The 11,549-nt window shown below is 47.1% G+C and overlaps 1 protein-coding gene across 1 annotated transcript; it reads left to right on the forward strand.

Moving 5' to 3' along the window:
• The first annotated feature begins 5,618 nt into the window (after positions 1-5,618).
• TEX55 (testis expressed 55) lies at positions 5,619-8,079 on the forward strand. The gene is made up of 3 exons (XM_058800436.1): positions 5,619-5,992; positions 6,298-6,360; positions 7,035-8,079. The coding sequence occupies exons 1-3, from the start codon at positions 5,828-5,830 to the stop codon at positions 7,086-7,088; spliced, it is 282 nt and encodes a 93-aa protein (XP_058656419.1). The 5' UTR covers positions 5,619-5,827; the 3' UTR covers positions 7,089-8,079.
• Positions 8,080-11,549: the final 3,470 nt, after the last annotated feature.

An 11,549-nucleotide genomic window follows, 5' to 3' on the forward strand; every position in this document is an offset into this window, starting at 1 on the left:
CACGTCTGGACCCCTCATTCCTTCCGGGCTTTCACAGCTGATGAAGATGGGATTGGATGAAGCTTTCTTGTGGACTTCAGCCAGAACACAGCATCATCCCCTCTCTCATGCCATGTGATAGTGAGACCAAACTTCAGCCCTCTGCCTTACAAGGACTGGGCCTCCCAGAAGGTCTGTGATTATTTTCCAAGAGAATGTATAAAACCATAATAGTTTTAGGAACTAGAATGAGACAATTAAGGAATGACAAAACCAGTCCCAGTTAATATTTTTGAGGACCTTCTAATACAATTCCAAATTTTACTTATTTAACTGCCATAGGAAAAGCAGGGAAACTTCCAAACAGGGAAATAAGTCTTGTTTTCCTTGAGAATGTTATCTAAACTAGACACAGATTAATTCGTTTTGACACCTTGGCAAAGAAATTATCCCACATTTTCATTCATCTTTATCTCCAGTAACATTCCTGGTAACGTTTCAAATGAGGGGAAAATAGTCAGCTGAAACTTTATTTTTAACAGAAAGGGTTAAATCTAAGGTTGGCTAAACAGGTTCCCAAAGCAAATATTTCCAAATACAGAAGCTAATAACACATCTCTTTCCTGCACTGCTGAAGGCTGGCCTGAAGGAGACCTTGAGGGGTTACCTAGTCTGTGCTGGTCATCTATGAAGGAGGTTTGCTTATCCTGTTGCCCCCACTTTCTGAAGCCATACTTGAGGCACTCCCTTTCAGGAAACTTCGAGCAGAAAGAAAATTCGGAAAACACCCTTTCAAGAAAGGTCTCACTGATTTCTGCAAACATCTTGGTCTTCAGGAAAGCCCCAAATCTTCGCTATTGAGAGGATGTGTCTTCTGTTTGCCCACACCAATGCTCTTGGTGTAGGCAAACCAATGCCTGACACGCCTGCGAGCCCAGCGAAGGTTTACTGCTGTGCCTTGCGGAGGCCAGTGCTGCCAGAAGGTCCCGGAGACTGCCGCACTCCGAGGCCCTGCGAGCAGCTACGAGGCTCTGCTGCTCTCTGCTGGGAAATGCGGGCAGAGCCCGAATTGCACAAGTGCTGGGGGAAGAGATAGATGCGTTTGCCGGCACATAAACACTCAGAGCCACCTGAACAAGCACAGACACCTGGGTACAGGTGTCTCTTCTTCAACATCGCTGCCAGAAGTACACCCACACCAAAGTTTGCTGGTACAGGAGCAGTCTGGATGCAAACCCGCAGCCCCAGACACCTCTCTTCCCCTTGCAGCCCAGCCCTCTACCTCGTGCACAAGCTGGCTTTCTCCACTCTCTTGCACTAACACCTGCTCTCCTCCCAGCCTGTTTTTTTTTCTCAAAATGCTCTGGATCGAGAGCAAAACAATTAACCTACCACTGAGGTAAGGAACCAACGTGCAGGGCAACCTTATGACCCCCAGAGAGTGCGATCAGGACACAGACGAGCAGAGATGTCTCTCCAAGGACCCCAAGCCTCTGCCTCACAGCCTGGGGGGTGTTTTTGATCATTGTTCCGTGACCTGAAGCTACTCTTTGTTCACCAGAGGTCAGGAAGGCTTTAACTATGTCTGGCCACACCTGTGCAGAAGCACAGGTCAGAGAGTTTTGGGGCTGCAGTGTGCAGAGAAGAACGAGGCCCTGGCTGTGGGTATCGACTGGGCTGCCACAGCTCACGGATCATGTGGCAGGTGAGCTCCCTGCTTTGGCCACCAACCTCAGCCAGGGGAAAACCCCAGCTTTGGACAGCAAATCCCACACAAAGGAGAGGAACAAATCTCCCAGCATGGTGCTGACCAAAGCCCTCTGCCCCTTTAAGCAATGACATTTAAATTTGCTGATATGTTTCATCCCATGCATCTCATTACGATTTTCAAGTAGCAGATGAGACGACCGGAATTTGAGATAGGCACTTTCAGGGTTTGGCTATTATATACATATATTTACGGCTCAATAAAATAAGAAGAAATATTCAAAGTAAACAGACTGTGGAAAGTGATTTCTTCCAACTCTCCACTGCAGACTTGCAAGAAACCAATCAAAGAGGCTCAAGAGTGGTTTGAGCGTAATTTATTAACCCAAAAGGGGCCGCATTGTTAACCAACATTATTTATAGTGAGCAGCTCAACCATCTCTGCTGAACAACTGTGCGATACTGCAGGGACAAATGCAGTGAGTTACTACAGAGATAGGACAAAACCAGCAGCATGTCTTTGTTACAGCTGTTAGAAAAAGCGCCCCCAGGAGACAGACACTGAATCTCTAATGGCTATCTTATTTCTCTGACAATTTATTTAAGTTTTAACTTAACAGCAGGAATGATAGCCACAGTTACACAGTGACTCCCAATAAAGGAGTGTATTGCTAATCTGCAGCTGGTGTTTTCTTATTTATTTCAAAGTCTTTAAGTTCCAGACTTAGCATATGGTGCCATATAAATAATGATATAATAATATGCTTTTGCTTTCCATGTGCCTGTGTAGAAAAAAGCCATGTGATTTATCTTACATGAGCATTGTATTTAAGGCATTATTTTGCTCAGAATTTTTAATGCATTTAAAATGCATCTTCTGTTTTTTTTAATTTGTTCTTTTGAAAGAATAAACAGAGCAGTGATGTTTATTTAATAGAGTCATTCATCTTACTTCCCTGTGCAAAATCCTAGCTTTCCAGACCCAGCAGCCAGATCCCTGCAGTAGGCAGTGGGGCTGGAAATGGAGAGATCTGCTGCTTACCAATGAGGCACAGATGAAAGGAACACATGGGGCTCGAGATTTACCCACAGCATGACACTATTTGAAGCCAGCAGGCAGGTGAGAACTGCTTAGTTCCGTCCAGTAGAGGATAGAGAGGAGAAACCCATGGGAGAACTCCTGCAGGGAGTCATGCTGTGGAGAACACAGCTCGGGGATGGCTCAGCACACAACCACCCCAACACACAACTGATATGCATCAGCACTTACAAAAAGCCGGCAGTCCCATGCTGTCTGGAACCATCACTGTCACACGGAGAAATGGGAAATGCAAGAAGGGATCAGAGAGGGAATGACCTGGCATCCCATGAGTGCAAACAGCAGTGCTCCAGTCCAAGAGGATCTGAGTGGCCAGTGTGGCTGAGGATATGGACAGCACTGTCATGAACCTGGCACTGGAGCAGTTAGACAGACATTCTCTCAAAAGGCCAATGGCATAACCTGAAAAACACACACAAAGTGAACTGCTCTGAATGGAAGTGACATCTGTAAGTTTAGAACAGCTTTTGAAGTCCTGTATCTCCCCTCCTCTCATCCCCATAAGCCCCCATGGCATTTTCAGCCAGTTGTTTCAAAGCCAGCTCTTGTCAGACTGGAGCATGAACCAGAATATGTCAGAAGCTGGTTACTGTGGTAACCCAGCAGAGCTTTTATCTTTCTCCTTTCATCTCCTCTTTGGGGAAAACTGGCAGTCTGTTTATTTGCTTTTTCTGACGAAGTTCATCACGCAGAACACAAACTGTCTGGATCTGTGTAAAACTGAGGACAGGACAAAGTACCTCTCACATCAATGTACATGGAAATATTTCTCTCGGCACTCTACTACCCTACCTCTTGCTTCCCTGCCTTCCTGCACAAGCTATTTGACATGTCCTTTTCCAGGACTGAGACCAGAACTAGAACCAGAACCAGAGCCAGAGCCAGGATGAGGGCCAGGACCAGGCATCAGCACCAGTGACATCCTGGCCTGTATGAGGAATTGTGTGAGCAGCAGGACCAGGGCAGTGATTGTCCCCCTGTACTTAGCCCTGGGCAGGCCACTCCTCAAATCCTGTCTCTTCTGAATCGAGCCCACTTCTGGAGTCCTTAACGACAAGACACTGAGGTGCTGGACAGAGTCCAGAGAAGGCAATGGAGCTGGTGAAGGGTTTGGAGACAAGTCCTACAAGGAGCAGCTCAGGGAGCTGGGGGATGCTCAGCCTGGAGGAAAGGAAGCTCAGGGGGCCTTATCCCTCTCTCCAACCACTTGTAAACAGATTGTAGCCAGGTGGGGGCTGGTCTCTTCTGCCAGGCAACCAGCGATAGGACAAGAGGACAGAGTCAAGCTGTGCCAGGAGAGGCTCAGATTGGACAAATATCTTCACAGAAAACATGATTAGACATCGGAATGGGCTGTCCAGGGAGGTGGTGGAGCCACCGTCCCTGGAAATGATTAAGCAAAGACTGGACAAGCCACTTACTGCCATGGTCCAGCAGGCATTGTGGCGCTCGGTCACCGGCTGGACTCGCGGATCTTTTCCCACCGATGAACTCCGGGATTCCCGCCCCCCGGCCCTGGAGCTCCGCCCTGGAACCCCGCCCTGGAACTCCGCCCTGGAGCCCTGCCCTGGAACTCCGCCCTGGAGCCCTGCACTGGAGCCCCGCCCTGGAACCCCGCCCTGGAACTCCGCCCTGGAGCCCTGCACTGGAGCTCCGCCCTGGAGCCCTGCCCTGGAGCCCCGCCCTGGAGCTTCGCCCTCACCCAAGATGGCCGCGCTGCCCTCAGCAGCCCGCGTGACGCCAGCCGCGCCGCGCGCCGAGGCACGTGACGGCGGTTACCCCGGCAACCGCCGCGGCTTCCCGCGCCCACCCACTCACCTACCTCTCCCCTGGCTACGGCGAGCGGCGAGCGGCAGAAAGAGCCGGCGCAGGCGGGGGGCGAAGCGCCCCCTGCCCTTCCCTGCAGAGCCGGGGGCAGGTGAGGGAGAGCCCCGGCCGGGAACCGCTCCCCCCGCTTCCCGGGCTGCACCGCCCGGCCCGGCCCGGCCCGGCCCGGCCTCCCACGGCCTCCCTTCTGCTCGGAGCGAACCCCGTTGTCAGCAGGAACAGCACCCTCCCTCCCGGTTCCAGGAGGGTGAGCGCAGCTCCTGATCCCCCTCGGTCCTCCCCCAGCACCCCGCCTCAGGCTACATTGCAGCAGCCGGGACTCGGGATGGGAGAAAGAAACAGGGCCAGACTGCCCGCACTCAGTCACAGGTCTAGGGATGGGAGTGAGGGGCATGGACACAGCGCAGTCCAGCTGCTCAAGGGGTACATGGGCAAAGCCTGCCCAAATTTCGGCTTCTGCTGTCAGGGAGCAAACCTGGAGGTTTCATTCTAAGCAGGGAATGAGGCAGGAGCTGAGGGCAGCCACAGCGCAGACATCAGAGGGGTCAGCAACAGGCACAGGCGAGGAAAGGTCATGGGATCCATGGGTCGGTCTGGGATCCATCCAAGGGACTTCCATAGACACAAAGATACCTAGAATATACACTCAGAGTCACCCTAGGAAAACTAGTCAGCGAGGATCAGGCACTGATACAACTGCTGCACAGTTCAGCTCTGAAGGCTACAGCCAGAGCTTAAGTAAAGTTCCGGTGATCATGCAGAAGGTGCAGGTGGAGCCAGTCACAGAAATAAACCCTGTTAGTGCATGCTTTAAGTGTGCATATTACTCCATCCTCTGCAGCATATTTGCAGAGGATGGAGTAATATGCTAAGTCTAGTCTGTGGAGGTAGATGTTTTAAAAACTCTTGTTCTTTATCTGCTAAATGTTGTAGCAAGGGTTCGATCATCACTCAGAATCTGAAGTGGAGGAATCTGAGGACCACACACCCATAGCTGAATCCCCAACATCACTGGATGACTCACGTGGTGTGGAAACACCAGCATCTGCAGCCCAGCCGTCTGTAGTGGAATTGCCACTATCTGCAGACCAGCTGGCTATCAAGAAGCCACCCCATTCCGAGCACCACTTCCAGCTCATTGTATAGTCTGCATCCAGGGAAAGCTCACCTGAGATCAGATCACCTGTGGGTGAACTTCCAGGTTTCAAAGTCAAGATGCACACCTCTGAATCCACACAGGATGGCAGTAACACCGTTGAGGCTGTGTTGTCAGCAGCAGAGATTGCATTTGAATCATTGGAGAATCCAGAGGATTTTGGAGACCCCTATCAAGTTGCCATGAATTATGTGGAGGAACATAAAATTCTACAGCTATTTCAGGTGAAATACATATTTCTTATCTTCTTCCAGAGCCTTACATGAGGAATTTCTTATCTTCTTCCAGAGCCTTACATGAGGAGCTTGGCCTAAAGTTAGCTTGAATCAAATTATCCCTTCCCCAGATCCCTCCTTGTCCTGTCTTAGGTATTACTTAAGGAAAAAGCAGTAGAAAAGGACCCTAGATCATCTTTGGTGTCTGAAGAGATTCTTGCCTTTTAAAATGCAGATGGCATTGGAACAGGAAGTGCAGGCACCCATCTATCCAAAGATCAATAATTCTTTCCTCCTGTTTGTCTCTGTCTCAGGATATCACAGAAAAACTGCTGATCCATAAGCCTGATGACCCCTTGCAGTTCATATTGCTGGAGGTAGGGTGCCTTGCTGGGGCTCTGTGGGAACAGGGTCAGCTTTGCAGGGCACACCAGAGTCATGGTCAGCCCAGGACTGTTTCCCTGACTGTGTGTCTGCTGTCTTGGGAGGGAGAAAAGCACAGGCAGCAGCAGAGGGCCTGGGGTGCAAGGGACCATGTGTGCTCTGAGAGGAAGGAAAGGTATGGGAGGGTGGGGGAAGAATGGGGTGAGTGTGCCCTGAATTACCTGAGAGGTGAGGGAAGCTTAATGACAGAGGTCTCTGTGACCCTTTTCTAGCTGCCTCTATCCCAATCTGGGAGGGAGCACTTTTTCTGCCCACACCCCCCTATTCAAGAGAGCTGTCTCTGCTGATCCTGAAGTGTATTAAAACACAGGTAATTCAAAGTCAGTGAAGTGAGACAATAGTTTGGGAGTGAGTTAGAAGTGTGGATTGCTTCTTGGGAGGAGGAGGAGGAGAAGGTTAGAAGAAAGAAAGCAGACAGAGGAAAAGAGTGGGTGTCTTCCTTCATTGCCCTCCAGTCAGTCAGGAGAGGCACCATCTTGGAGGTTTGCTGCTGGGTTCATGGTGCACTAAGCACAAAACCTCCAGAGGAATGGCAGGGTCAGTTCTGGGCATCAGTGTGAAAGCAAATAAGCTCCCAAATGACTCTTTCCGTTTTCCTTTTGCCCAGGTGCAGTCTATGATAAATGCCAGGCAAGCAGAACCGGAGAAACTATCGGAATAGAACGGAGATGTGTAGGTGTTTCTAGAAGAAGGCTTGTGCACTCCTTTTGGTCCCCATTTACCCTGCTGTTGTGGTATTGCCACACCATGCCTTCCCAGCACCGTGTAGTCATTAGCAATAACTTGGAAAAGATCTGCTTGTCTGTCTCTTGCCTGTTTTATCTGTTTTCTATGCTTGTGCTTCCCCTTGGGTCTAAATCCTGCAACCAAGTTTTGGTTTGGAATCACAGACTGAGATCTAAGTGTGCATGGATCTGCATGCGCATATGGCACATCTTGAAGAGGCAAGTCTGCTGAACTTCTAGGCATATAAATGCATAAATCTCACATTTAGGCCAATCCACACTCTGCCTCTCTGTGCAGAGAAACCTCACAGCTCAGACAATGCAAGGACAAATGCAAGTGGAGTTAAAAAGCAGCCCTGGACAACCCACAGCCTTCTTTTCTCATGCTGCATTGGTGGCTTACTGTGTCCAGTTATGCAGCAGCACCAATGCCTATCTCATACTTTGATAGTTTGTGTCTGGGCTTTCCCACTGCCCCCAGAGCTCCTCTTATGCAAGAAGCTGTCTCTCTGCCTCTTCCACACACTGGGTACAGCTGTCTCACCCTTAATCACCCCCGCTGGACAATGATCACTCTGCTTTTTGGGGTGGCCCTGCCTGTATCATTGTAAGTAGGGTGTTTAACCAGAACAGTAAAGCAACAGTTGCACACACCCTTTATGCTTTCAGGAGACATTGTCACTCAGGAATGTGGGAGGTGAATAAAAGCAAACAATCCAAAACCAAGCACTGGTAGCCCAGAGAATTAAGAGTCAAGATACATTTCGCAAGCACATCATTTGAACTGTGTTTGGTTTTTGAAACAATTACAATTCTAATTTTCATACTATCCAAGTGTTTGCTTCTACCCTGTAAAAAAAACCTTTTTTTTTCTTTTTCTTGTCTCTTGCCTGACAATTATTGAAAATGTGCAACAGAGCATACTGTTATTTTGGCTTAATATATTGTCTTATATGCAATAGATCCCAGAAAGGGTTTTTATGTCACTACAGGCTTTTCTGTTGTTTAGCCAAGTGCTCTAATTTCCTGATGAATGGTGGTGTCTTCCCAAATGACTGTTTCTATGGCTATGTAGAGGGCACCATAAAAACTTCCATCTATTTTTAAAAAAATAATGTATGATGATTGGAATGTGTGATTCTACCCGACACAGCTTAGGCGCCAAAAGTCTGGGAATAACAGAGGGCAAGTATTTGGCATACAAATTCCATGTGTGAGATGAGTTTCCTTTCTAGCTGAGTTTCTCAAAAAGGATCAGTTAACTCATGTGTTTCAAGATTGAAAACAGGTAAGCACCCCTGTCATTCATAGGCAAGGGAGTTTTTCAAGGTTATTGTGAGCCTGAAGATGGCTCACAATTCAGATTAAATTTTCATTGGTTTTATAAGAGTTTTAATGTATACTTAAGCATCTAGATGCCACTGCAGCAGTGAGATGCTTTTGAAATCCCTACTTATCTCCAGCAACTGGAAAAATCTGACACTGAGAATCTGAGATTGATCTGCTTACAAATTCTTGACCAAAAATGTATCAGGCTGAAAAACAATGCATACATGCCCTGTCCTAATGTATCTCTGTGGAACAGGAAATGTATGGAAGATGAAGATAGTGTTTGAAGCTTTCTTGTCTCTATGGTCATTTGTCAGCACATTGTCACAGGAGATGGAGAAGCTGACATGTCTTTGAATTTTGTTGTAGAGCAGGATTAGGATGCCTTGGGGTACAGCCTTCACTGTGTATTTCCTGCCTCTGTCATTTGGGTATTGTAGTTTGTTGTTGTCTTTTGCTTACAAAAAGCTTTTGACCTGTAATACATTCTCAGACTATAAGTATATGCCTTCAACTTCATGTCAGCATTAAGGGAGTTATGCAAGGGAAGATCCTTAATTCCTCTCCCAGGTAGGTTGAAATGAACTGGAAAGCAGTCTTCTTACAGGTGACAGAAGTTTTGCAAGAGAGGCCCTACCCAGTGTTCCTCAGTAATCTCAGGGCCACAATTTTCCTTTGATGGCCTGGCCACCTCATCTCATGCTAACAAAGTTGCTGTGTGGCAGCAAGAATTCCTCCCCAATACACATAAGAGAGAGCATCTGTCTTGTCTATTTCTCAGAAAAGAGAAACAGTGTTTTCTGTTCTTTTCTTTCTATTAAGGAGAGGTCCTTCTCCATTGAGGAGCAGTTTTCTAGAGATGAATGAGGCTGTACCCAGGATAAGGTCTGTGGGCCTGGAGATGGCATGTGTAGGGACTGGGGAAGGCAGTGGGCCAAGGAAAATCCTTCAGCATTCAGAGTTGGGGGTGGGGGGGGATATAATCTCTGAGCAAGGACTTAGATCAGAAATGTCACTTCCTTTACCTCAAACCTCTCAGATGATCAAACTTAATTTTATAAAAACAAAAAAGCATCCTCCAGAATGTTTGCAAATTACAACCTTAAACACTACGTGTTTAAGGTAGTGTCACACAGCTGTATTTTTTCATCTACTTCAGAATTATTCTGAGAAATACACTCTAGCTCTAGAAAAAAACAACTTCACATTAAGGCACTGCAGTTTGTGTACAAGAAGGCTTTTCTGTGCTGAAGAAAAGAAGAAAAGTTGTATTTTAAATGGAAACTTTTACTGTAGCCTTAATTCCAGAGTGACTGTCCCTTTTCCACAATTTCTTTCCAAAACCATTGGATCCTTATTTCATCTTTGTAAGTGGACATTTATCATCATGACATTAAACTGTCATTAAATTTCTTGCCTTGAATGCTTAGAAGGAATTAGCAGTTCCTCGTGTGTAACCGAAACTCTTCCATATAAGTCCTTAAAGCACACTAGTCACAGCACATTTGAATGCCCTCCAGAGTGCTAAGCAACGTGACTAACATCTGCTGTTTGCTCTTTCTCCTCTCCACAAGGGAAATGGCTGTGCACTGAAGTGCATTCTTCTAGAAAGGGTGGTTTGGGCTGTTTACCACACCTGTGTATCTCTGTGTACGTCCAATGGATAAGTCATGAAGTGGAAGGTGTGGAAGTTGGAGGTAGTTTGTAGTTCCCATGGATGATTCCTCTGCAGTATGAGCTGGGTACTGAGAAAACGCATTCTTTTCAAGGGAGAGATTTTTTTGTTCATCCATGGACAGACACAGAGGTGCAACACCCATCTAATCTGCCAAATGGCATAGTCTTATGGTGCCCAGACTGTTTCTGTTGTGAACCTTGTGCTCCTCCAGAGGCAGGACACAGAGGAGCCAATCAGGAGGAAAAGTGCAGTCCCTATAAAATAGGTCTCTTGGACCAAAACATCAGTTTCTTTTTTCTGCCATCTCTGTATGGAACTTGAAAGTACTCAGGTGCCTCCAGTATACTCCAGTATTGCTCCAGCAATACTGGAGGTGCCTGTGTACTGCTTCTAACCAATGGGGGGAAAAAAGTTGTAACAACTGATTAAAAATCCTCTGAAAAGTTCACACAGCCTCTGCTCTGGTTCTTAGGTGGAGGGCACAGGCAAGATCTCCCTTCAATGGGCAGCTGCTTACAGCATGAGACATTTCATTGTGACTCACTGGATATGAATCACTGCTATATAACACCAACTTTAAGCTAGTTGAATGCCATTGATTTCAAAGTTTCACAGTCGTGTGGAACTCATAGTAGGCAGTAGCAACTGCTTTCATGTCTGAAATGGAAGAAAATAACCTCTGGGTAAAGTCCAACAAAGAGCTTAGCTAAAGAGAGCTCCTCCAGGCTGAACACTGGAGAATGTGCTTGGAAAGAGAATATACTGAGGCAAATTGATCAAACCCTGTCTGACATGCCTCCAGGTTGTATTCCAGAGAAAGCTTCTCTTGACCATTCTTTCATCCAGATAAATGCAGGAAAAAATGAATAAACATTTCCTTAAGGTCAGGAATTATCCATGGCTGCATTCCTTTTTTGGGGACTGTTATGGACAACACTGATGTAGCAGCATCACCAAAAGCTCACAGCCACGGTTTGACATACAATAATTAAAAGAAGAACTTTGAGTTATTGAAGAGATGTGGATTGGATGAATATTCATCCATCATCTCCTGGAGAAAGGCAGTAGGCTGGAATGTCACTGCAGAACAGATGAATTTAGGCAAAGCAGATGCGAGAGATTTCTGTATATATAATTCAACACTGGAAACTGACTGTGGACACCCCAGTAGTTGGTCTGTTTTAGAAATTCCTGGTATGAATGAATGGTGTGGCTCTTCTCCCTCAAGGATATCATCTCAATTCCCCATGAAACTCCTCTCACAGATGGGGGTAGCTCACCCTCCTTTGTCACAGACCCTATTGTTTCAAGCACTAGGAAGGAAATCTCCATGGTTTATTCATCCAGGAGTCTGGGGTAAACTATCTTCCAGGGCAGAAGAGAGGAGAAA

The sequence above is a fragment of the Ammospiza caudacuta genome, chromosome 2 (assembly GCF_027887145.1).
Source record: "Ammospiza caudacuta isolate bAmmCau1 chromosome 2, bAmmCau1.pri, whole genome shotgun sequence".
Classification (NCBI taxonomy): Eukaryota; Metazoa; Chordata; class Aves; order Passeriformes; family Passerellidae; genus Ammospiza; species Ammospiza caudacuta.

Excerpts from the sequence above, each read along its gene's own strand:
- TEX55 (XM_058800436.1), top strand. The coding sequence starts at position 5,828 with ATGCACACCTCTGAATCCACACAGGATGGCAGTAACACCGTTGAGGCT. Across the intron at positions 5,993-6,297 it reads AAATTCTACAGCTATTTCAG|GATATCACAGAAAAACTGCT; the intron begins GTGAAATACATA and ends TCTCTGTCTCAG. Across the intron at positions 6,361-7,034 it reads TGCAGTTCATATTGCTGGAG|GTGCAGTCTATGATAAATGC; the intron begins GTAGGGTGCCTT and ends CCTTTTGCCCAG.